The sequence below is a fragment of the Gorilla gorilla genome, chromosome 1 (assembly GCF_029281585.2).
Source record: "Gorilla gorilla gorilla isolate KB3781 chromosome 1, NHGRI_mGorGor1-v2.1_pri, whole genome shotgun sequence".
Lineage (NCBI taxonomy): Eukaryota > Metazoa > Chordata > Mammalia > Primates > Hominidae > Gorilla > Gorilla gorilla.
In genome coordinates this window covers 198562161-198587949 of record NC_073224.2, presented here as the reverse complement: position 1 = coordinate 198587949, position 25789 = coordinate 198562161, and the positions used below count along the sequence as shown (strand labels likewise).

Sequence of the window (25789 nt, the reverse complement as noted above, 5' to 3'; positions counted from 1 at the left end):
CCCAACCTCTCGGCTAGCCTCGCCCTTCTGAGCTCATGTGATGATCTGATTAGCATCTGACTCCTGACTAGTCTATGCAGTAGGGGACCTCATTTGTTTCAGTTGCTGCTCTCACTGTAGAGCCCTGGACAGTGCCTGGTGCGTCAGAGGTGCTCAATAAATATCCAGGAACTGATTGAGAAGCATCTCCCCAAACACTGTGAACTTTAGACAAGTGCTTGTTCCAACAACCGCAGTAAGAACCTCCCACGGACTCTAAAACAATGGTTTGCAAGGTGTGGTCTCTCATGCATCACCCGGGAGCTGGTTAGAAATGCAAAGTCTGGGGCCCCAACCCAGACCTGCCGAATCAGAAACTCTGGAGTTGGGGTCCAGCAATGTTAACAAGCTCTAGGGGATGATTCTGCTCTGCGTCAAACTTTGAGAACTGGAGCTCTAAAACTATGCCCACAGGCACCATGAAGAACATGTTTGCGGATGGAGGAGCGAGAATTGTGGCAAAGCCTGGCCTAGAACCCAGGTATTCTTGACCCATTCTTTTTCCCCAGCCCAGTCCAGAGCACAAAGAAGAGCAGAGTTCGATCATCCTCCCTGTCAGAGTCCTGGAACGGAGACTTGGGAACATCAGGAGTCTAGAAACAGAGGGCGGGGCAGTCCTCTCCGGAGTAGAAGGCGGGGCCAGTGCCCTGAGCCCCGCCCCATCCCGTTGCCCCGGGAAACCCCGGGTTGTAACAATAACCGGTGACGCGCTTCTGGGAGGGATCCTGTCGAGCCCATGGGCAGGACAGTCCAGCCGCGGACCAATGGGAGTGTTAGGGCCCCGCCCCCTAGCTCCCCCGCCTCCGCGCCGAGCAGGGGGCGGGGTCGCGCCAGCCGCTCCGCCCCTGCTCCGTAGGCGGCGCTGTTGCTTGCAGGGGCTGCGGCGGGGTCGCCCCGAGCTGGGAGCTCAGCGCCCGGTCTCCCAGCCCGCGGGCGGGGCACCTGGGCTGGCTGAGGATTCCGCGGCCGCAGGCGAAACGCCCCGCCCCCTCCCGCGCCGGGCCCGCCCCCTCCCCGTCCCCCGCCCATCCCGAGGTGCAGCCGGCGCTGAGCGCGGCAGGCGCGGGAGCTGGCGCTGGAGCCGGAGCGGCGGCGGCGGCGGCATTCACCGGGCGGCGGCGGCGCGGGCTCCGGCACCGGCTCGGGCTCCGGCATGGTGCAATCCGGCCTCGTCCCGGGAGAGCAGGGCCCGTGCGCAGGGCCGGCGCCCGGGGAGCGGCGGCAGCGGCGGTGGCGGTGGTGGCTGCAGGCGCAGGCAGGCGGCAGGTGCTAGAAGCGGGGCTGGGCGAGGTGTGTGCCCGCTGGGCTCCCGGGCCGCCGCCCCCTCACTGCCCAGGTCTTTCCCTCCCTTCGTGCTCCCCAGCGCGTCCAGCCCCCTGCCTCCGCGCCTCGGCCCATGGCGCCCCGCGGCTGAGACAGCGCCGCCAGGGACCCCTCCCGCGGGCCTCCCCGGGGCGTGCAGATCCCGGAGCCGCCCGCCCACCCTCCGCGAAGCCTCCCTCCCCTCCTCGCCCGAGCCGGGCGGGACCATGGCTGCGAAGCTGCGAGCGCATCAGGTGGACGTGGACCCGGACTTCGCGCCGCAGAGCCGGCCGCGCTCGTGTACCTGGCCCCTGCCGCAGCCTGACTTGGCGGGCGACGAGGACGGAGCGCTGGGCGCAGGGGTGGCCGAGGGCGCCGAGGACTGCGGGCCGGAGCGCCGGGCTACGGCCCCGGCGATGGCCCCAGCGCCGCCCCTGGGCGCGGAGGTCGGACCGCTGCGGAAAGCGAAGAGCTCTCGGCGGAACGCGTGGGGGAACCTGTCCTACGCCGACCTCATCACCAAAGCCATCGAGAGCGCCCCGGACAAGCGGCTCACGCTCTCGCAGATCTACGACTGGATGGTCCGTTACGTGCCCTACTTCAAGGATAAAGGCGACAGCAACAGCTCGGCCGGCTGGAAGGTGGGGGCGTCCGGCTGGGGAGGGGGCTGGGGACGCCGACTGGGGCTTCCAGGGGCTGCTAGGTGTGCTGGGCTCCAGGCGGGCCGTCAGGAGGAGGGCTTTTTGGCACCCCCCGGGGTCACAGAGTGTGCGCCCAGGGCGTGGGGCCGGCCAGCGGACGGGCGGGGGCGTACTGGGAGCAGCTGTGTGCGTGCTCCCTTGCGGGGAGGGATGCGGGGTGGGAGGTCTGGTAGGGTGACAAGGGACTGCCGCTTTGAGGCGTCCCCGAGGCACGTCCCCACCCTGTCCTTGGGGGCATAGCAGAGGAACCCATTCCCAGGCCGCGGACATTGGGGAGCCTCCCCCTCCTCCCCCAAGTCTGCTTTGTGTGACTCTTGTTTTACCCTTTCCACCAGGGCACCCTTCTTAGAGCGCTGGAATAATGACTTGGGGCCAATGCCGGCTTTCCCTCCCAAATCTCTATCATTGCGCTTCCTGGAGCTGTCCCCAGGGTGAGGAGTGTGACCATGGGCCCACAGTTCTTCTTGTGGTGCCAGAGTTCACCCTAGGGCACCAACCAGCCTGGAGTGGGGAACTCGGCAGGTGACCTGAGATCTGAGTTCTCCATGGGGTGGCTACTGCCCCCCTTACCTAGATCAGGATGGGGGTCACTGGTGATGGCCCCTGCTGGTGTGAGGACAGGGTGTTGAGAGCTGGGGATCTGTCCATACCCACCCAGGATGCTTTTTTCCACTTCCCTGGCTGTCAGAGCCCAGATCCATTTACGGGCTGGGGGAGGGGCAGGGTACCCCAGGGAGGCCTCAGTGCCAGCCAGTGGAAAGGGGGGAGCCATCTTAGGAGAGGACAGGGGCTTGCTTGGATTGTGGCCTCTCGACCCAGCTCCTCCCCTGGCCATCTTGTTGGAGAGTGGGGATAGTCTATGCCTTTAGGGGAGAGGAGGCTGGAGACCCCTCCTGTGCCTAGGAGGCGAACTGTCAGCCTCCCTATGGGAGGGGTGGCCTCTGTGAGGGAGGCATGCCTATGTCAAGGGAGAGGGCTGTGCCCTGTGGTGCCTGCAAGCTGGGTCAGAGGAAGGAGGTGTGCCAGTGGAGGAGGGGAGACTTGTGGGCATGAACAGCTCTAGATACCCAGGGGCAGCATTGTAGAGCCAGGGTATCCTGACCTGGGAGCCCATGGCTCTCAGGGTTAGTGCTGGCAGCTTCTGTCCCTCACCGGCCACTGTGGGGCAGGAACACAGGCTGGAGGAGTAGACCTGGGTCTCTTTCCGCATCCCCTCTCCCATCCCCTTGGGCTCAACCCCCACCAGAACACATTTCCCCCAAGTGTGTCCTGCACTCCCCATGCCCTGGCTTACTCCTCCCTGCAGATGTATTCACTGTCCTCAAGGGTACAGAGTTCAGATGCCTCCTCCAGGAAGCCTTCCCTAACCCTTTTTAGCTAGCTTAGGACTGCCCCTTCTCTGGCCCTCTCCCTGCTGGTAGCAGGTTTTAGTCATTTGTGTTCTGTCTCATTTCCCCTCTCTACCCTGCTTTTGGAAGACAGTGGCAGTGTCAGAACCATTCTGTGCCCACAGCACCCAGCATACAGTCTTGATACCAAGAAGCCACCAGTGTGTGTCTAGTGAAAGAGTAGGGAACTGAGTGGATGGTGCAGGATGCTGAGGCAGGGGACAGTACATTGGGCCAGAGTGGCTGGGAGGGCTTCTTGCAGGACGTGTAGCTCCAGCTGGGCTTGCTGCATCAGGCAGCATGGGGAAAGATGGGAAGAGGGAACATGAGGCTGGAAGTAAGCAGAGAACTGCAGTTCATTGAAGGTCTTGGGGCCAAACACTGTGAGAGGCACCTTCACACATATGCCTTTAATGCTCTCAGCAGTCCCTGAGGTGGTTTTACTGTGACCAAATGGTCTCCCTCCAGGGTCCCCAAAGCCGGCATTCACCCCAGGTACAAGGAAGGCCCTGAGGCCCGTATTTAGGAGTGAACTGGTCACACAGTTAGTAGATGGGAAAGCTGGAATCCAGCCTACATGTGTCTCCCTCCAGGGTCCCCAAGCACCTCTGGAACAGTGTCCTGCTGGCGGGGGGGGGGGGCTGGGGGGGGTGGGGGGGGGTGGGAAGGGGTGGGAGGGACACACTGAAGGCTTTGAATATGGGCAGGTATAAATCCTAAAACGTGATTGAGAATATGCTTGGAGATAGTTTAGACCCATGAGTTCATTTCTCAGACGGTGAGACTGAGGCCCTGGAAGGGGATAGGAGTCTTGCCACGGCATCACTGAGCAGCAGGCCTTGGATGAGGGCCCAGGCCTCCCGCCTGCCCATTGGATGCCGTTTCCACTGCACCACACTGCTAGGGACACAGCGATTCTCCCTGTGCCTGGGCTCCCAGTCATGGGCTGGGTGTTGGAGAGGGAGCCTCAGGCGTGGGCTCCTGACCTAGGTTTTGGCAGAGACCACCCAGGCACTGGAAAGGGGCCTGCCTGATGCTGTCCCCTTCCACTTCACCCTCTACCCAGCTCCCCAGCAAGCCTACTTCCCCACTTATTCCTGGAGCTTCCTGCATGGTGCCCTTCCCCATTCCCAGTCGTTTCCTCCAGAGGCCTGGTGAAAGAGCCGTCCCAGCTCCCAGCCAGGTTCAGGTTGACAGACAGAACACCTCAGGTGCCAGGCCTGGGGCCAGGGCCCACTGTTCTCTCCTCATTCCCCTCCCCTACAAATATACTGCAATTGAATCCCTGGGGTGTACCAAACCCTGTGTTAGATGGGGCAGGGGACCAAAGGAGAAGGCATTAATTGGATCTATTTCAGAATAATCAGGACTTAGCCAGTTCCACACCCAGGCTTGTGTTTTGTAGATAGGAAAGGCTGGGGATGGGGGTAGGGATTAGGGGAAGGGGAGTTAGATACCCTGGGGGAGCCAGGGAGGTCCTCACAGAGGAGGTGGCACTTGGTCTGCACTGCCTTCATTGGGGAGGGGAGAATTTGGGAGATAGTCTTCCAGGAAGTATTGACTGCATTCCCAAAGGCAGGGAGGTGAAATTGTGCATGTCTGATTTGGGGACAGTTTGGGTGTGCCAGACTCAAACGAAGGGTGTCCAGGCAAGACAGGGAGGTGGCATGGGAAGGGTGGAATGGGCCAGATCAGGAAGGGATGACATGCTTAGCCTTATCCCTGTGGTCACACCTGTGATGCAGGGAGGTGGCTGAGTGGTGCAGGACAGCAATTGGAGAAGACAAGACCAGCAGCAGGCTTGGGGACACCCAGACTATGCTGAGGCCTAGAGAGGCTGGGCTCATTGCTGGGAACCCAACCAAAGGGGCTGGTTGTGTTCCCCTCCAGGCCTAGGATGGGGCTTGGATAGGCGGTCCCTCTACAGTGTCCCAAGACTGAATATCCAGGTAGAGCCTCCTACTTTCTCTCAGATGCTCCAGTCTCACTTTCCCTTGGCCCTGGACTCCTCTGGGAAGCCTTTCAGGCTGCTCTGAGTTCTGGCACACCTTCCACTTAGTGCCCCTGGAGTTGTTCTGCCTGCTTTTGTGTTTCCTGGCTGCCAGCTCCATTGGGAGCTCCCAGGCCAGGCCTGGGCGCCTCCCATTCCTGTCCCCAGAAGGAGCGCTCTGGATGGGAACTTCCCTTCTCTCCCAGGGGCTGGGGCAGCCTGGGTGATGAGAGGTGAGATCAGGAGGGGTGGCACCACCCCCATCTGGCCCAGTAAGTTCCAGGTGGGGTGGGGCTGGAAGAGAGGGACTCATCTGAGAGGGTGGGGGCAGGGTCCTGCTACAGCCCTGAGCAGTGGCTGTCAGCTGAAGCCACCCCCTTCCTCTCCCCCCAGCCTGCTCCAGCAGGGCTCCCTCCTCCTCCTTTGTCCTCCGGGGATCCCCAGCCCCAAGGGCTGATGGGGGTGCGGGAGGAGGCGGTGTGAGCCCCGGTTGGGGGGTGTCCTCACCCCCCTCACTGCATGAGCGGGGGGCTGGCAGCTGCCCGCCTCCTGGGCACGAGCCCGTGCCAGCCGCTCCTGGCACAGTTGCTGGCACGCCCGGCAGACTCCCACGGCCACCTGCTCACACCCACCCACGAGCGCTGGCGCGCTTCGGGCCCTTCCGGCTTCCCGGGCCTCCCGGCGCCCCTCCCCCGCCGCCGTGCCCAGCCCCCCCACCCCGCTCTGCTCCCCGCGGACCCCCTCGCTCCCTTCCGGCCCCACGGCGGCCGCCCCTGCCACACCCCCGCGCAACTTAGGGAGCTGAGGAGGCGGGGCTCAGGGAGGCCCCTGGGGCAGCCACGCGGCGGGAGAGGAGGGGGCCTGGAGGCAGACAGACCGACAGACAGGGTGAGGGCCCCGCCTGCCACCTGGCGCCGCTCCAGCGGGACGATGGCGGGCAGCGCCGTGCCAGGCGGTAATTGCAGACAGACTAATTTAAAGAGATGAGACGGTTATTTTTAACTCGCGTTAAGGTAATGAACGGCGCGGGGGGTTTGCGGGTTCGAAAGTTCAGCGCCCCCAGCCCCCACTTTCTGCGGGTCTGGGGGGCCCCTCTCTGCACGCCCCGAGGGCTCCAGCCAAGGGACTGACTAGAGGGAGCAGGGAGGTTGAGGAACTGGAGAGGCCCTGCCAGAGGGGCGGAGGGCTGAGGGGGCCGGGACAGAGGCGCCCGCCGGTCCAGAGCACTCGCATCAGACCCTCATCGCCACCCAGGCGGGCTGGCACCCCTGTGTTCCAGGTGGGGAAGTGACTTTCCCTGAGGTCGCTACCTGTGAAGTAGTGGACCTGGGAATTGGACCCCAAGCTCGAGCTTTTTCTGTTCCATTGGGTAGGATTGAGGTGGGGCAGGGGCTGGAGGGAAGGGCTTGTTTTCGACTCTGAAAGGCTTCAGGGCTTGTTCCCTGCCGCCTACCTTCCCTGTCTTTGAGTGGCAGCTAGTGGTGACCACCACATGGGGTCCTATCTGTGACTTGTAAGGGTTGAGGGGTAGTCAAGTACTGGGTGGGATGTGGGTGCATCAGCTACAGCAGGGGGAGCCCCTTCCTCACCTCAGTTTCCCTTACCTCCCAGCAGACTCACTAGATCCCCTTCCCAACTCCCGTTTACCCAGAGTGGGGGGTGCCTGGGAAACAGGAGAGGGTGGCGCTGGGCCTGCCTATGCATTGGTGCCTGCTCCCTCACATTCAAATCAGACTTGGGTTCTCCAAAGAGCTGGAGAGTCCTGGAACCCAGTCTCTGCACCCCTGACTCCTCCCCAGCTCAACCCCCTCTGACACACTCCCAGCGACTGGAAACTCACCGTCTCTGGGATTGCCCATTCTGTTGCTAGACAAGTCTTTTTTTTTTTTTTTTTTTTTCTGAGACAAGGTCTCACTCTGTCACCCAGGCTGGGGTGCAGTGGCAGAGATCACTGCAGCCTCGACCTCCTGGGCTCAAGTGATCCTCCCACCTCGGCCTCCTGAGTGACTAGGACCATGGGCACAGGCCATCCCACCTGGGCTAATTTAAAAAAGGTGTTTTTTTAGAGACGGGTCTTCCCTATGTTGTCCAGGCTGGTCTTGAACTTCTGGGTTCAAAGGATCCACCTGCCTCAGCCTCCCAAAGTGCTGGGATTACATTGTGGCATGAGCCACCATGCCTGGCTGCTAGGTGAGTCTTAAAGCTTTTAGGACTTATTTCCTTCTCCCCAGCAGTACCCCATCCCCTTTCAGCATCACACAGGGTTTTCTAGTCCAGCCCTTTGGTGTCATTTGGAGTTAGCTGTGGAGTCAGGAGTAGGTGAGGGGCTGGACAGAACACCTACCTGTAGGGAACCTGATCCATTGCATGTGTGAGCTGGAGCAAAGTTCTCTCCCATTCTGGTTCTCAGTGTTCTCATCTGTGTCCAAAGGGCCTTAACTCAGTCTGTTATCGGTTCAGTGCCGTAACTTACAAGCACACTGGTTCTAGGAGCCATGAGGGGTTCATTGGAAAGAGGGCACATAGTACTGACAAGACTTCTCCCAGGTGGACACATGTACAGGTGTGGGTGGACTTGACTTTGGGACTCCTGTTTAAAGATGCCTGTCCTGTCTGTGGCAGTACCCAGGTGGCAGATATGCTCTGGGTACAATGAAAGGAGTGTTTATGGCAGTTCCAGCTGGCCCCCAGAGCAGGCAGATGGGGGTTCAGGGTGTTGGGTGGGCATGAGCTCAGGCTCTGGGGCCTGGGTAGGGTTCTCAGGGGGACAGCTGGATCTGGAGCACCCCCCTTCTCCTGGCACCCTGGTTACCATAGAAACCAACTCCTGTTTGGGAGGGTTTGGCTGTTTGCTGCCTCTCCCCACCCCCCAACCCATATGTGGAGGTGGGAGGGGGGCCAGGTGGCGTGTGGGGGAGGGGCCTCCCACACCCTCCCCCAAGGGCCTCCCTCTTTGCAGAGAGAAACCTTTCTGGTCTCTAAGTGGGGGTGCTTCTTATGGAAAGGAGAAAGAGAGGTAAGAGAATTAATGTTTGAGTGCTAGGCAGTCAGTTGGGCAGTTCACATAAATTCTCTCATTTCATCTTCCCTGGATCCCGCTAGGTACACATTAATAACCCCATTTTGCAGTTGAGGAAACGGAGGCCCGGAAAAATGAGGTCATTTGGCCAAGGCAGCATAGCTGGGACAGGCGGAGCCTGGATTTAGCCGCAGACCCGTCTGTCTCTGCCACATTTCTGCATCTCCCCATGCTGGTGCTGTCAGCTCCACACGCCAGCCAGCCTTCCTGCCCCCAGGCTCTCCTGCTCCAGAACCCTCCTGGGCTCCTTGGTTCACCTGGAAGTCAACCAAGTACCCAAACTGCTCTGCTGGGACCCATAGGCCCTCAGCCCACCTTGTCCAGGCCCTGCCCTTCCTCCCACTTTTTCTGCTTCCTCTGATCTCAGGTCACCCTGGCATCTCCACCCTCACACCTGACACTGGAATTCTCAACCCACACCCCACTGCCGTTGTCACACGGTCACCAAGGCACCTATTGATTCTCCTTGGTTGATCCCTCGGGATACCCCTCAGAAACTAGGCGGGGTCTTGGGTGGTTTGAACAAAGCCCTACCTTCCAGGTGATTCTGGAACCCAACACTTCTGATTGAGAATTCCTGCCTCAAGTCCTTAGTTGTTTGCAAACCTGGCTGATGATCAGAGTCACCTAGAAGCTTTCTGACAACACAGGCTTCCAGTCCCCAGCTCAGATCCTCTATATCAGCATGGGCTCTGGAATGTGTGTATGGCTGGTGACAGGTCATTCTGAACTGATGCCTTAGAGGGTGGCTTCTTCGCCTCCTGCCTGTCCCCCTGTCTCTTCCTCCCAGCATGGACCAGCTTCTTCTCCAAGCAGGCTGCCCAGGTTGAGGCTCCGCCCCTCTTCCTCACTCCTTCTGGGTCCTCCAGAGTTCTGAACCCCATGCAGTCAGCACCCAGGGACTGGGCCACCACGTCAGCATCATGCAGCCACCCCATGGCTTAGAAATCACACTGTATAGGACATGGATGAAGAGAATGGAGCCACAGCCAGGGCTGATATGCTTTGCTACTAGGAGCCTTTGCTGCAGGAGGGAGGGAGGGCTGCCCTGGGCTCCTGCAGTCCCTTGGCAAGGGGACAGAGAGCCCAGGGCAGCCCCTGGGGACAAGGCCAGAGTCTGTGTGGTTGTAAATACTCAGGAAGCCTCTCTGGAACTGGAATGGTGAAGAAACTAAAAGTCACGGCTGGGCGTGGTGGCTCACGCTTGTAATCCCAGCACTTTGGGAGGCCGAAGCGAGCGGATCACGAGGTCAGGAGATCGAGACCATCCTGGCTAACACGGTGAAACTCCGTCTCTACTAAAAATACAAAAAATTAGCCGGGCGTGGTGGCGGGCACCTGTAGTCCCAGCTACTGGGGAGGCTGAGGCAGGAGAATGGCGTGAACCTGGGAGGTGGAGCTTGCAGTGAGCTGAGATTGCGCCACTACACTCCAGCCTGGGCGACAGAGCGAGACTCCGTCTCAAAAAAAAAAAAGTCACAGCCCCTGCTCTCAGAGAGCAGAGAAGAGGGAGAGAAGAGGGTCATGTGTATAGCTGCTTAATCCAGTCCTGGGGCCTTAGTAGGACACTCAAGGCCTGGCCACCAGCCCTAGTCAACCTTTCCAGCCACCCTCCCATCTTCTGACCCTTGCCCTAGCCACACTGAACTATTCCAGCTCAGGATTCAACCTGCCACGTGCCATTACGTACATTCTTTCATTTAATTTCCCAGCAACCCTGTGAAGCTGGTAGGGTTACTTTCCCCATTTTGCAGGTGAGGAAACAAAGAATGAGAAAAGTAAGCAGCTTGAACAGTGCCCTACTCTAAGTGGCAGAAACGAAACTCTCCAGGACTAACTCCACCCTAGCCCAGGGCTCTGACCGTCCTCCCCTCTGCCCCTTCCCCCTCCCAATCATTGTCTCTCTGCTATCCCTTGGAGTTTGGCCCTCAGGCTTCTGGCCTGGGGAATGGCCCTGGGGTCCCTGGCTCCCATTCCCAGATAGAGAGCACCCTGAAGGTGGGGGCAGACCAGCCTGATGTTCCCCTGGTCTGCAGCCCCCAGGGCTGAGGCAGCTCCCTCCATTCCGTGATCCAGGGCTACATCCACTGGGTACCTATTATGCAGGGCTGCTGGGTGGGGACTGGACTAGCTCCTTGACCTTGAGATCCCAGCCTGCAGGGGTCAAGCTAGGGAGATAAAAGGAGGACACTGACTCTGATGCAGGGTAAAACCTGCTCAGGGTCATGATGGAAGGCCAGATAATGAGCTGAGTGTTTGGAGGTAGAAGAGGGGAAGGGAGACAAAGCAGACAAAGAGGGTCAAGGCCTCAGGACTGTGTGGAGAGCTGCTGAGGGTCTGGCTGTGCTTATGTGGGGCCCAGCAGGCGTTGAAACTGGGAAAGCAAGTGAGTGGCCTTGAAGAGCAGCATCCCAGGCTCTGGGCTTCTCACTGCGAATTCTCCATGGGAATGACATGGGCAGAGGTCACTCAAGGGTGCTGTGGGGAGTGGACAGGAGGGAGAGGCTGGCCCAGGTGCCCAGTGTGGGCCTGCTACTGGGGTCCAGGGGAGAAAATGAGCCTGAGATAGGGCAGAGGCCCAAAGAGTCCCAGATGCCAGGCCTGGCATAGGCAGCACCCCTTGGTGCCTTGAGAATCCCTTAGGTGAGGCCAAGCTGTGTGGTTAGGAGTCTTGGAGGCAAACAGGCGGGCAGAGCCTAGCTCTACTTACCCTCTGCGTAGCCTTGGGCAACTGAGCCTCAGTTTCTTCCTCTATAAAATAGGATAATAATAGGGTCCTTCCTCTAATGCTTCCCTTTCTTGTCCCTGAGACCGAGGTGTCAGATATTCAGGATGTCCAAGTTCCCTCCTGCCCTTAGTTGGGCCCGCTGCTTTCTAGCCTCCAGAGCCTTCCCCATAGCCTTGGATGACAAGCAGGGCAGGTTTTAGGCACCCCATTTTCACAGATGAAGGACATGTCTTATTCAAGGTCACCCTTGAACCCAGGACTGCCCACCCCTGGACATTGGCTCCTCTTTGCCCCACTGGCAAGCTGTGTGACCTTGGGCATGGCCCTTCCCTCTTTGGCTCTGAGTTCCCCTCCCCCAACACTCTGGGAAGCTGTGAGGCCTCTTCCTTCTCTCTCCTGTCTCCTCCCTCTGTCCTCAGCTGGCCTCCTCCTCCTCCTCTTGTAACCTGAGCTGGGGCCCTGGGGGAAGGGGCTTGCCCTCTTCCTGAGGCACCTGCCAGCTGAACAGATGTGCCGAGATGGAGGGCCCCGGGAAGGGATTGAGGGCTCTTAGCCAGACAAGGCTGGGGCCGGGGCTGGGGGAGGCAGTGCTCAGCACACCCTACCCTGGCCTCTGGCCTCTGCCCCTAGGGCTTACTCCGATCACTTGTTCGTTTTCCAGTGGACATTTGAGTGCTCCAACATGTCCTGCAAGGACCTCTCAGTCTCTAGGAGAAGACAGATGGCAGATGAGGGCTGGTGCCCCTGTCTGGGTGGGCCGCCCTGGGCTCCTGGAGCCCTTTGGCATGGGGACCAAGGGCAGCCCCTGGGGGCAAGGCCAGTGTCTGCGCGGGTGGCCATGCCCCTGGGAGAGCAGATGGTTCTCTTGGCACCATGCCCACTCTTCCTCTTTCTCCCCCAGGAGCCAGCCTGCAGGGCTGGGGCACAGCTGCTGGGCCGTCCCCAGAGCTGGGCTCAGGGCAGGGCTGGGTGAGGTCACTGCAGCTGCTCCCAGGGCCTGGGGCAGGGGAGTGGGGAAGTGCTGCCTGCAGAGGGAGGGAGGGGCTCAGACTGAGAGGGGAGATGGAAAAGTCTGAATGCTTTGCATTTAGGAGTTCTTTTTAATCCTGAATGAAGGAGGGTCTGTGAAGGGGTTGCTGAACTAGTATGGAGAGTCCCCTTGCCCCTACCCCAGGCTCACTCTGGAGCTTCTGCTTGGCTTTGGCTCCTCTCTGGAGGTCTCTCAGGGCAGGAGAAAGAGCAAGGGCCCTGGGTGTAAATTCCTGCACCACCACTTACACTATGCGACCCTGGGCAAGTCAGTTTGTCTCTTGGAGCCTCAGTTTCTCATCTGTAAAATGGGGACAATAAAGCAACCAGAGGGTTGTTACAAAAATTCAATGAGATAATTTTCGAGTGGCAGCACAGGGCATGGCATGTGGTCAATGTCTCAGAAGCAGTAGTCCTTCCCCACTCACTGCCTCACTTTCCCAAGGAGGCAGGAAGTACTGGGGTCAAGTAAGGAGGTGGCAGAGGCAACAGGAGCTGCAGGAGAAAGCAGCAGGGAGGAGGGTCAGACAGGACCCTGGTAGAGGGTGGGCAAGCCTTGGAGCTCTGGCCTGAGATTTTGCTGAACAGAAACTACACAGAAATGCCAGGCATGAGCAGCTCGTGGCTACTGAGGGCTCCATCCTATCTCTTGACTTCTCTTGAGCCAAGGATTGCCCCACAGAGTTCGAGTAGGGAGGCCGGCTCAGCCACCACTTTGCTCTGGTTTGCTGTTAGATCTCTGCAGGAGCGCTAAGGTGGGAGCATCTACCTTTGGGGCATGCATAGGGGATGAGGAAGGTGCCACAGAGCTAGCCTTGATGGAGGAACAGGAACTGATAGAGCAGAGAAAGGGACAAGAGTAAAGGGAATAGTGTGCAAAGGCACAGGGATGGGGACATCCAAGGTGGTTGGAGGCCCAGATGGCCCTAAGGGAAGGGGGCGATGAGGCTGGAGGACATCAGAGGGCTCTTTAGTATCAGCCTGGTTTTGGACCCAAGCCCGCAGGTGACAAGGACGAATGGGCATTGGAGCAGTGTGAGGCTGGACTTTCGTTGGTGGTTTATTTGCTGCCGAGCCTGGGTGTGTGGGCTCTGCTTTCTCTGGGGGGTGCCAGAGCCTCATGCCTTCCTTTGGATATTGGTTCCTCCTGGCCCCAGGCTGCCCACTCTGGGATCTGCTGCTGATCCTGAGCCCACTCACCTGGAGACATCTGTGTCCCATGGTCCCCAGCTGCCCTTCTATCCCTTCTCCACTGCAGACCCTAGTGCCGAGGATTTGCACACGGCCTCGGGTCCCTGGCATCATCCAGGTCACATCTTTTGCCAGGAAGAGGCCTGGACTGAGAACCTGAACTTCATCCCAGATGGCAGGGCAAGTGACTCTCAGGGTGTCTGTGGCTCTGTCTGACACAGGTGTGTGTTCCTAGGCCAGGCTGGGGCCCCAGAGTTGGGTGGGGGCAAGGGGTAGGATGGGGAGGCTCCTGGGGCTCTGAGACAGGGATGGGATGACATTCTTGACATGTGAGGTCTCATCCAGGTCCCATATGTCCCTGTGGATGCTGGGATTGTTATCTTCGTTATAGTGGAGGCCCACTGTCACATGGATGAAGTTGGGATTCAGTCCCCTGTCTTTGACCTCTCCTTATGCAAGAAGGAAGGCCAGGAGGGAAGGAGGAAATGGGAATCATAGAGGGGATCAGAGCCCTCACCACGGCCCCACAGGAGGTCACTGCAGTAACAGGTGCTGGGTCATTTTCCCCATCAGGTAGTCAGGGTCAGTCTCCTGAGGGAGGGGCTGGGCTGAGCCTTTGACTGTGATGCAACCTGGACAGGCATCCACACCTGACCTTGGGCTTGGGCTGCGATGGGTGGACACAAGATGCAGGGCCGCACTAGGATCCTGGAAGACCCCAGGTACCAGGGAGGCCAGGAGGTAGCACAGGGTTGGTGGTAGGTGGGGGCACAGTCCTTGTCTCCTGTCTCTGATGAAAGCTAGGAGAGCTTGGGCTTGAGCGTCAAGGTGGAGATGGCCACTGGGGTGGACAGCAGAGTGTCCCCTGCCACATTAGGGGTAGGTGGGTGCACAGTCCTTGTCTCCTGTCTCTGATGAAAGCTAGGAGAGCTTGGGCTTGAGCGTCAAGGTGGAGATGGCCACTGGGGTGGACAGCAGAGTGTCCCCTGCCACATTAGGGGTAGGTGTGGGAAGGGCTCTGGCTTTGGAATCCAGCAGCCCTAAGACCCAAGCCTGGTTCCGTCATTTCCCAGCTTTGTGGCCTCAGGAGTCATTTAACCCACCTGAGCTTCAGTTTGCCCCCTTTGTAAAATCGCAGTACCTACTCACAGGATGGTTATCAGGATTAAAGGAGCCTAGCCTATGTTGGGCATGTAGTAGGTGGTGCCCTTCTCTGGCTTCAGCATTTGAAGCACATGCCAGTGGTGTGCGAGAGCTGGTTTGCACTGGCTCATGAGGGCTGATCGTGCACACTTCTTCCCAATTCTGCACTCGGTGACGTCATGTGGCAGTTTAAAATTGGCTATGATGTGAGTATCCATACCACAGAAAGCAGCAACAGCTACAAATCAAATCAGGTAGGTTTTTTTTTTAACTTCCAGGAGAGCTGGTGGTTAAACATTTGCCAGCACACCACTAAATGTGCCCCAGAAAAGGTAACTTCCCCTAGTCCCACTGCCCAGGATCAGAAGAAGATGGCACAGAGATGGCCAGGCAAGTTGGCTCACACCTGTAATCCCAGCACTTTGGGAGGCCGAGGCAGGAAGATCACTTGAGGTCAGGAGTTCGAGACCAACGTGGGCAACATAAGAAATCCTCCTCTCTACAAAAAATATAAAAATTAGCCGAGTGTGGTGGCGCACACCTGTGGTCCCAGCTACTCGGGAGGGTAGGGCGGGAGGATCACTTGAGCCCAGGAGGTCAAGGGTACCGTGAGCTATAATTGCACCACTGCACTCCAGCCTGGGTGACAGAGGGAGGCCCTGGCTCTAAATAAATAAATAAATAAATACCCTGGCAAGAAAGAAAGAAAGAAGGAAGGAAGGAAGGGAGGAAGGGAGGGAGGGAGGGAGGGAGGGAGGGAGGGAAAAGAAAATAAAGAATGAACGAACCTGGCTATAAATAAAGAAGAAGATGGTACAGCAACCATGAGTCCATGTCCCAGAGTCCATCCTGTGGGCCCTCTGTAGCCATGGTGGGGACAGAACAGGAGGCAGGGCAATAGTGGAGTTCTGGCTTGGCCAAGCAGCCTAGAACTCAAAGTCCATGGCCCCTTCTGGGCCTGGAGAAATTGGATGGTTATAGCACCAGGCAGCCCTTGTGGGTGGGGGACAGCAAATGAGGGACCTCTCTTTTCTCTACACTCTCCTTTGGCTCCCGGAGATCTGGCAGGCCCTGGCTGGAGGCATAAGATTAGATGAGGTTGAGCTGTCGGAGAATGAAGCTGTGTTGGGAGAAGAAATGAGGTTGTACCGGAAGATCAACGAGGTTGTGCTGTCAGGGAATGAGGGTACTTGGAGGCAAGGTGAGGCTGCATTATTAGATAAATGAGGTTGTACTGTCAGGGGATGAAGGGTACTTGCAGTAGAGATGACGTCCTGCTGGATCAGTCGGCTTTTGCTCTGTCAGAGAACACAGCCACACCACAGGAGGAAGGAGAGTGTCCGACTCAGAGGATAAATGAGGGTGTCCTGCTGGATAAATGAGGGGGCCCGTCAGGTGAATGGAGTGCTGTTAGCAAATGAGGTTGTACTTGCTGGATAAATGGGGCTGGTGTGCTGGATAAATGGGGTTGTGCTGTCAGGTGAATGCATTACTGCTCGTGGGTGAAGGGCATCCTGGGAATAGATGAGGGTGTCCTGCTGGATAGATGAGCTGCCACCACCAAATGGATCAGACCCTGTCCATGAGGGAGGCACCATCAGCAAGGACGAGGTTATTCTGTTCCCACTGGGGCTCCTGGAGTGTCTTCTGGCCCAGGGGAGACCTCGGTGTGTGCCAGCCCTGGGTTATCCAAGTCTCTCTGGGGAGCAGGGTGGGGGGCTGGGGAGGGCAGGCAGCTGCATTGTGCACCCTGGGACCTCTCCTTCACCCCCAACGGATGCCCTACCCCTCTCCCTGGCACCCCTCAGTGGGTCAGACTGCTTCGGACATTCTCACCCCACTGCCTGCTTCTCATCCTGCCTGTGTCTTCTTTCTGCCCAGTTTGGAAAAGCCCCTATTATGTGCCAGCCACTCTGCCCAGTCTTATTTAATCTCCCTACAACACAGTATTACTCCTCCTTGCACATACACATTTTCTCTTATTCATCCATTCATTCATTTGACAAACATTTAAGTGTCTAGTATGTACCAAACACATGAGGTACAGTTTAAAAAAGGATAAAAATCACTGCCCTCATGAAGCTTATATTCTAATATAAAGATAGGATAAATAATGTATTAATTTAGAATGTGAAAATGCTTTAGAAAAACATAGAGCAGGATCAGGGGGCCAAGAAATTCCAGGGAAGAGGAACAGTTTTTAAGAGAGGTCAGGATAGGCCCCGTTCCAAAAGATGGCATCTGAACAAAGACCGGAAGGAGAGGAGCGATCTCTGTGGATATCTGGGGGCAGGCGGGACCGTGCCTGGCAGGTTTAAGGATGGGAGGGAGGGATGGAGCGGGGTACCTGCATGGTCACTGTGGGTCTTGTGGGCCATGGCAAGGCCTTTGTTCCTCACTGTGAGTGAGATGGAAGATGTCGGAGGGATCTGGGCAGGAATGGACGTGATCTCGGTTATTTGAAGGGTCACCCTGGCTGCTGCGTGGAGTGCTATAAGGAGGTGAGGGAGGGAGCAGGGAGCCATTTGAGGAATGGAGCTTGAAAACATCTTGCCCCAGGGTCATAGCACTCACAGGTGATGGGGCTGAAACTGGGAATCCAGTTCGAACGCTACAGCTGATGTACTTTGCCCTAATCTAGCCTCCTCCCTGGTGGGGGAATCCCTGGGGGCTGGGCTTCCTGGCCCAGGTTCTGAGGGAGAACGGGGTAGGCATGAGATATAACCCACTGTCCTTTCCCTCTGCCCCCAGATGGTCTCCCTCGGGCCCTGAATCAGGTAGGTCCTGACTCCCCTAGCAACATGCTCCAGGTCTGGATGTAGGTGTGGGAGGCATGAGGCCCCAGAAGCTGGGCCCAGCTCTGGGCACCAGGGGAGCCTGGGCATGCCAGGGCTGTGGCTGTGGTGGTGGGTTGCTAGGCGACTCTAAGAGGGAGCCCTGGTTACTGCTGCCTGGCAGAGGCATCTCCCTCCTCTGCCTCTTTCACCTCCTCCATGGCCTCTGGCCTCCCAGGAGGCCTTGTGGTGTGAGCCAGAGCTGTGATCAGTGCTTGCCACTGGATCTGGCAGGGAGCTCTGATTGGTACCAGGTGGCTGGGCCCTGAGGAGCCAGACTGGGCTGCAGGGCCTGAGCTTCTCTCATGGGGCACAGCCCTGGAGCACACCTGGTTCAGAACCCAGCTCAGCAGTCAGAGGCCTAGGTCCTTGCTCAGCTCTGAGCCACCTTGTCTGACCCTGAGCAAGGCATGGCATCCCTCTGTGCCTCGAAGACCCCATCCATCTGGCCTGCAGAATCCTCCCCAGGAGCTTCATTTTCTGTGAAAAAGGGTGCTGAGTGCACGGGGATCCAGGTACTCCTGTCCCCACCACCATTGGCTTGAGTGTGTAACGCTTAAGTTTTGCACTAAATCTCATTTACAGAAAGAGTTCCACTATTTAAGAAAAATGTTTGAAAACCTCTGGACTGAATGATTCTAAGGATTTTCAGTGTCAAACTGAAAAGGTCCCCAGAGTACAACTTGCCCACCTCCTTAGTTTATAGTTCAGGACACTGAGGCCCCCAAAGAAGGAGAAACTTCATCTAGGTCAGGCTTGGTAGAGTGGGAGGAACACTGGGCTGGGGGTCGGGAGGCCTGGGCTCACATCCCTGCTCTGCCACCAGGTCTCGGACAGCCTTGGGCAAGTCCTTTCTTCCCCATGGGTTGGGCCAGCCATGGTTTCAGGCTGAGGCCTGAGCTCCAGGGGTACCTGGCTGGATATGGGACAGAGCAGGGAAGGATGCAAACCTTCAGAGGCCTGGAGCTTGTCTTGGCGGTAATTCTAAAACATGTGAATAATGTGTATAAAGAAAATGTGGGTGGATTATGAAGTCTATGCAAAATTTCCTTGAAGTCTAAAAAGGAAGCTTAGACTTGCAGGAAATTTTGACCTGTGCAACATGCCCCCAGACTTCCCCTGCTGCCAGCTTCTAGGGATGGTTTACATGGAAAGTTTGAGGAGCACTGGAATACTGGCTTCCTAAGATTCTTTGGGATTCTCAGACCTGTTTCTGTCTTCCATGGCAGAATGTGATGTCCTTTAGACTTAGAATAAGACCAACCTGTAATCCCAGCACTTTGGGAGGCCGAGGCGGGTGGATCATCTGAGGTCAGGAGTTCAAGACCAGTCTGGTCAACGTGGTGAAACCCCATCTCTACTAAAAATACAAAAATTAGCTGGGTGGCAGTGGCATGCACCTGTAATTCCAGCTACTTGGGAGGCTGAGGCAGGAGAATCACTTGAGCCTGGGAGGCGGAGGTTGCAGTGAGCCGAGATCGTGCCACTGTACTCGAGTCTGGGCTAGAGTGAAACCCTGTCTGAACAAAACAAAACAAAACAAAACAAAACAAAACACCAACCTGAAATCAATACCTGGCACAGCACTTAAGCTGTGTGACCTTGGCAACTCTCTTAACATCTCTGAGCCTCACTCTCTGGTTATGAGATAGGGATCACAATCCCTGACTTGTGTGGAGTTCATCTAATGATTACATTAGATAAAGTACTTAGAGTGCCCAGGGCTGAATGGGCAAGCGCTTGCTAGGTGCTGGTACCTGGTACTGTCCTTCCTCCAGGACATAATGACATTGATAAAGAGGTGTTGCCTGAGTGACCTCCAGCTGGAGAAATGGGGAGGTGGGAGGTGGAGCCTCTTGTAAGCCAGACAGTCCTATGGGGGAGGAGAACTGAGGCCTCCTAGGAGGCTGAACACAGGTGTTGGGGAGGGGCTGGGGAGCCAGGTGCAGGGGTGGGAACAGGAAGGGGGTATCTACTTGAGGGAGCACTGCTCCCTGGGGGCCCAGCTCCCCTCCCCTCAGGGTCTCTGGAGAACCAGGCAGGGCAAGGCTGGCAAGTCCCAGCTGTTGCCTTCAAAGGCCAGAAAGTGCCAGAGACAGGGAGCCTGGGGCCCTGAGGAGTCAGATGAGTGTCTGGAGCTGGGGGTGAGGGGTGGGAGGGTACCCTGGGCAGCAGGAAGGACCCCTCCTCCCGGAGACTGGTGGGAAGGAGGCAGGAGGGAGAGCCTCACAGAGCAGTGGCTGCGAGTGTGGCTAGGTGGATTCACAGGTTAAGAGCAGGTCCATGAGCTGGGCAGAGCTGGAGTGGTACCGGGCATCGTTGCCTAGCTGTGGGGCCACGGGAAGTTACATCACGCCTCTGGGCCTCCGGTCCCTAGTGTATGAAATTGGAGAATGCCAGCTTCCCAGAGTTGTTGGTGCCCAGCACAGTTGCACACAAGGCGTGATGTTAAAGAGATGGAAACAGAGCAGGTCTGTTGGGGGGCCGAAGGGGTGAGAGCTTCTGGCCAGAGTGAGGATATAACCAACGTTTATAAGCACCTGGTGTGCAAATACTTATTCATGCACATGTAATGATCTTACAGCCTTAAGAGGTAGTTACTGAATGTAGCTCACTTTTTCAGAGTAGTTCACTGAGGCTCACAGAAACTGAGTAAACACCCCATGGTCACATAGCTAGGCAGCCAAAGAGCCAGGCATCCTGTCCCGCCCTCTGATACCCAAGCCCCTGCTGTTTCCATAGCAGTACCTGGACCAGGAAGTTGAGGCCACCAGGTGGGAGGCCCCAGAGGTGGGGTGCGGCAGGCCCAGCAGAAGTTCTACTCCAGATTCCAGTGGGGCCAGTGGACTTCCTGCCTTCCTCTGTCCTCAGAACAGGCCTGGCAAAAGCAGGCAGTGACATGGGGAGCACTGGAGACTGGCACAGCAGAATTAAAAAGAGGATGTATGGAGAGATGGCAGAGGTGAAGCCCAGGGAGGAACCGAGGGACAGCAGAAAAGGCCACCTTGGGCAAGCCATTCCTCTCTCTGAGCCTAGGTCTTCTGGCGTGTGAATGGGGACTTTGCCACACACTGTGGGGATTTTGAGAAGGCTCCAACAGGAAGGGGCTTGGAGGGCAGGCAGGTGGGTCAGGAGAGGAGGGCAGGGTGCAGCCCAAAGGGCAGGCAGGAGAGTTGGGCTGGCCTGAAGGTGGGCACTGAAGAGGGTGAAGGCTGAGGTCTCTGTGGCAAAAGGATGTCTTTTGAGGGGCCTGCTGGAATCCAAACCCTCTGTGGAGTTCACAGCAGCTAAGAGGAGTTGGGGTGATACCTCCGAAAAGTCTCAGGCCTGGACCCACCTTGGGGACCCCCAGCCTACTCTGTTTCCCCTGGCCAGGCCCTCCCAGCAAAGGGTTAACAGTCTTCTCTACCTGCAGTTGCATTTTAAAGACACGAAATTAAAGCAGGTAATTTATTCTCCCCACACACGAAAGAGCAATTAGTTCTAAACAGGGCTTAATCAGTCACCGCGAGATTGATTTCTGGAGCCCTGGGTTTTCGGGCTCCTGGCGCCACGCCAGGCTGGGGAGGGAGGGGGGCGGACAAATGAGCCGCGGCGGCATAAGCCCTTACGTAATCTGCTGGGGGCCCTGGCAGCCTGGTTAGCCCCGCGTGGGGCTTGGCTGAGCTGCTCCCTGCTGCAGGCCCCCCGCAGGCTCAGAGTAGCCCACAGGGTTGGCCATGCCCCCAGGGAAAGGCTAGGCCCAAAGCTGTGGCCCCACCCTCTGGGCAGTCTCTGTGTGGGAGTGGGGAGGGATGGGGGTGCAGTTCTGGGGCAGAGGGTGGGTACTCTGGGTTTGTCCAACCCGGTACTTACACCTGTCCCCTCCCTCTCCCAACCCCCTTGCCTCATCTTCATCCCCATCTCCCTCCTCCTTCTACACTCTCTTATCCTCCCCCTCTTCTTTCCATCACGTCCCCTCTCTCCCCATGGCCTCCTCACCCCCCCGACTCCCACCCGCGTCCTTGTCTCTGGCCACAGAACTCCATCCGGCACAACCTGTCGCTGCACACCCGTTTCATCCGCGTGCAGAACGAGGGCACCGGCAAGAGTTCGTGGTGGATGCTGAACCCCGAGGGCGGAAAGACAGGCAAGACCCCGCGGCGCAGGGCCGTGTCAATGGACAACGGGGCCAAGTTCCTGCGCATCAAGGGCAAGGCGAGCAAGAAGAAGCAGCTGCAGGCGCCCGAGCGAAGCCCGGAGGACAGCTCCCCGAGCGCGCCCGCCCCGGGGCCGGTGCCTGCCGCAGCCAAGTGGGCCGCCAGCCCCGCCTCGCACGCCAGCGACGACTACGAGGCTTGGGCCGACTTCCGCGGCGGCGGGAGACCTCTGCTCGGGGAGGCGGCCGAGCTGGAGGACGACGAGGCCCTGGAGGCCCTGGCGCCATCATCACCGCTCATGTACCCAAGCCCCGCCAGCGCGCTGTCGCCGGCGCTGGGCGCGCGCTGTCCGGGTGAGCTGCCCCGCCTGGCCGAGCTGGGAGGCCCGCTGGGCCTGCACGGCGGCGGCGGCGGCGGCGGCGGCGCGGGGCTGCCCGAGGGCCTGCTGGACGGCGCGCAGGACGCGTACGGGCCGCGGGCCCGCGCCGGGACGCCCGCCTACTTCGGCGGCTGCAAGGGTGGCGCCTACGGCGGGGGCGGGGGCTTCGGGCCGCCGGCGATGAGCGCTCTGCGCCGCCTGCCCATGCAGACCATCCAGGAGAACAAGCAGGCCAGCTTCGCGCCAGCCGCGGCGCCCTTCCGCCCTGGGGCGCTGCCCGCGCTGCTGCCGCCGCCGCCGCCCGCGCCCAGGCCCGGCCCGGTGCTGGGTGCGCCGGGGGAGCTGGCGCTGGCGGGCGCAGCCGCCGCCTACCCCGGCAAGGGGGCGGCCCCGTACGCGCCGCCCGCGCCCTCGCGCAGTGCCTTAGCCCACCCCATCAGCCTTATGACGCTGCCCGGCGAGGCGAGCGCCGCGGGCCTGGCACCGCCGGGCCACGCCGCCGCCTTCGGGGGCCCGCCCGGCGGCCTCCTGCTGGACGCGCTGCCGGGGCCTTACGCGGCCGCCGCCGCCGGGCCGCTGGGCGCCGCGCCCGACCGCTTCCCGGCCGACCTGGACCTCGACATGTTCAGCGGGAGCCTCGAGTGCGACGTGGAGTCCATCATCCTCAATGACTTCATGGACAGCGACGAAATGGACTTCAACTTCGATTCGGCCCTGCCTCCGCCGCCGCCGGGCCTGGCCGGGGCCCCGCCCCCCAACCAGAGCTGGGTGCCGGGCTGAGGGCCGCCTCCCGCCTCCGGGCGCCCCGTCCCGTCCCCAAGGGGCCTCTGTCTTCCCATCCTGATTCCCGGGTCCCTGCCCCCGACTCTAGCTCCCCAGGAGGCGGCCCCAGCCCAGCTAGGGACCCCTCTCGGAGGCCGGCCGCCCGGGAAGGGGAGGGAGGGGCCGGGGCACCCCACTGCTCCTGCCCACACTCCTGAGATCCACCCCCTTCTCCTGGGCAGGAAGCCTGGGAGAGGAGGCTGAATTCCAGGCTGGCTGGGAGTAGGGAGGAGTGGGGTGGGCCGCCTGGTGTGGACGGTGGTCGGGGAAGCCAACTAGGAGATGGGCCAGGGAGCGTTTACAAATCTTCAGTTTCATTTGCGGAGCCCTAGCCGTGACCCCGCGCCCACCCCAAACACGGATCTGATTCCCACTTGACACAGTTTCCCACTGGTCTTAGTCTCACCCACCCGAAGCCAGCAACCCTCTGCGGAAAACTCACACCTACCTATATCCATCCACCCTGAGCAGCCCTCCACCCCCAAATCGCCCTCCGACGACCGCCACCCCCACAGTTCAGTCTCCCCCTCCCATCCCTGCCGGCCCTCGCTTCTCCCCTCCCCCGTCGGAGTCAGTCCCTCTCTTCAACCGCCCCCACCCCCTAGTGCTGGTCTCAGCTTCTCCAGCGGGCCTCAGCCCCGTCCACCCCCAACCCCGACGCCCCTTTCTCCGCGCCAGTTCTGGCCCTTCTCCCATATTTATAAGTGTCCGGCCGGGACGGGCGGTGGGCGCGGCGTCCCCGGCGCGTATCGTAGGCAGTGTACCGTGGCCGTGCCGTCAGAGTGTGCGTGTGCGTGTGTGCCGTGTCGAGGCTGTGTAGAGTGCATTGTACAGCATATTTTCATGAATAAAATTGTTTTAAATATTTCCCGCGCCTTGGGCTAGAGGAAGGGGAGTGGTGGCGGAGGATAATTGACAGGGAACTTGGGGCAGGGGGAGGGTTCCTGTGCCTGAGTCACTATTGTGGCTTTTTGTCTGGGTACTCGTCAGCCTTTGCTAAACTAATGCTCCTCTGCCCGGCACATATTGGTTAAGCTCCTACTGAGTCCCCCGTGCTGAAGATGTGCTTCGTCGAGCTCTGCACCTGTTTCTGTGAACATGTGCATGCACGAAGTTTTGGCCCAGGAAAATGCGTCCTAAATAAGCCTCAGAGATTGGGAGAGGATGCACAAATATTTACTGAGAACCTTTAGTGCCAGGCTCTGTGTTGGGCACGATTTTTGTTCCCATTGTACAGATGAGAAAACAAGGTCAGAGAGAAAATGACTTGGAAAGGAGGGTAGAGATGGTGAAAAGAGAACCCTTTGAGGTGCACAGACTGCTGTTGGAATCCATTTCCTACAGTTTGCCAGCTGTGTGACCTCGGGCAAATTTTCAGCCTCTGAAGCCTTGTCTTCCTGGACTACACCATGGAATAGTAGCATCCATCTCATGAACTTCTGTCAGGCATGAAGAAAGGTATGGAAAGCGTTCAGCGCAGGTCCTGCAATCGTTCATTCCAGGAAGATTCGGTGAGCACCTGTTAAGTTCTTATACCAAGCATTGGGGCTGCCCTAGAGCCACACGGACACAGTCTCTACCCTTAAGGAACTTGGAGGCTCCTGGGGAGAACAGGCCAGCAAATAGGCGATTATAGATCAAAGCTGTGCTGATCGGAGGAGGAGCTGGGGGCTGTCGTGGGAATGAATGATGGGGCAGCACTCATCTTGGACTTGAGTCAGGGAAGGTGCCTGGACTGGTGCTGCCTCAGCTAAGCTTGGTAGGAGGAGCTGGCATTGGGAAGGGGATTTAGATGAAATGGCATGTTCAAAGGCCCAGAGTCAAGAGGTGTGTGGATTCCAGAACCAAAAGCAGTTGAGTGTGGCTAAAGTTCAGAGAGGGACAGATTACCGATGGCAGGGAGGCTAATGGGCCAGAGGGTTCAACAGTGGAAGAGGGATAGTGTGGCCCAGCCAGAGGTGCTGATGTGGCTCAAACCAAGGGATGGGGGAGGACAGCGGGGCTGAAAGGGAAAGGATGAGTTCACATCTACTTTGGATATGGAGTCATTGGGGACTTGGTTGTGGATTGGACCTGGGGGATGAAGGACAGGGAAGCATCAACTGATGCTTGGTTTTTGTTTGGGTATCTGGGGAGACAGGGCCATTCCTTGAGATGGGGCACACCAAAGCAGGAGGAGCCCTAGGGAAATTGATGTGCTCATTTGAGCTACAGTTCATGAGAATCTTTGGGATTTGGAGCAGAGGGAGGGATGTTCAGGAGCATACACACTGCGTGAAATGACATTCTCTGGCACTGGGCAACATAGTGGCCCTGAGGTGTCCACTTGCATAGTGGGGTCAGAGCCCAGAAGGTGTCTGGGCTGGAAAGGGAGGTCAAGAATCAGGAACACAGACGGTGTCACTGAGGGGTTGGAAATGGCTTGGGAGGGGGAGGATTGCAGAGTTGGAAGAGCAGGAAGTCCAAGTCTGCTTTGATGAACATCTTGGCACAGGAGGGACCCACTGGCTGAGAGGAGAAGAGAAGGAAAACCAGGACCCCAGGGAATTGGGGACGGTGTCCTAGAAAGGAATACCCAATGTTCTTGCCTTCTGGAGCCTCACTTTCTCGGTCTGGAAGATGGGGCAGTAGCACCTGTTTCACACATTTGTTTTGAGGAGTAAATAAGACAGGAATTATTGTGTGAGGTCACGCTACTGGCAAGGGCCAGAGCCCCTGAGTGTGTACCTCCAACACCCAGGATCTCGTGCAGCCCCCACTGCCTCTGATGAGGTGGCTGAGAGCAGAGGAGCAGAGGAACTCAGAGCCAGTAGAATCCGCACAGATTCTGGGCTCTGAGTTGGGACTGAGACCCAACCTGGTATGGCGGGTGTCCCTGCCAAGTGGGGAGCACATAGAGGCTGATGGCCCCTCCCCTGGGACAGATGCCCCAGCCCCACCCTACAGCCAGCCTCTGAGACAGCCCAGCTGGGTGTGGGCTCCATATGGGCTGCAGAACTGCCCCCACCCTAGGCTGACGGAGGGT

The 25789-nt window shown here is 58.5% G+C and overlaps 1 protein-coding gene and 1 long non-coding RNA gene across 8 annotated transcripts; one reads left to right on the top strand and one right to left on the bottom strand.

Moving 5' to 3' along the window:
• Positions 1–916: 916 nt before the first annotated feature.
• Positions 917–23631, top strand: FOXO6 (forkhead box O6). Its single transcript, XM_031005094.3, has 2 exons — positions 917–1982; positions 21445–23631. Exons 1-2 carry the CDS (start codon positions 1569–1571, stop codon positions 22720–22722), a joined length of 1692 nt encoding a protein of 563 aa, XP_030860954.3. The 5' UTR covers positions 917–1568; the 3' UTR covers positions 22723–23631.
• LOC109028935 (uncharacterized) lies at positions 14830–21449 on the bottom strand. 7 transcript variants are annotated; one of them, XR_010131457.1, is made up of 5 exons: positions 20173–21449; positions 18689–19797; positions 16938–17081; positions 15379–15960; positions 14830–15089 (listed from the first exon to the last, which is right to left on the bottom strand). It is a non-coding gene; the product is annotated as an uncharacterized lncRNA (long non-coding RNA). The 7 variants fall into 7 exon arrangements; XR_010131458.1 differs by lacking the exon at positions 16938–17081 and having other exon boundaries at positions 15379–15661; positions 15846–15960; XR_002007964.3 differs by lacking the exon at positions 16938–17081.
• Positions 23632–25789: the final 2158 nt, after the last annotated feature.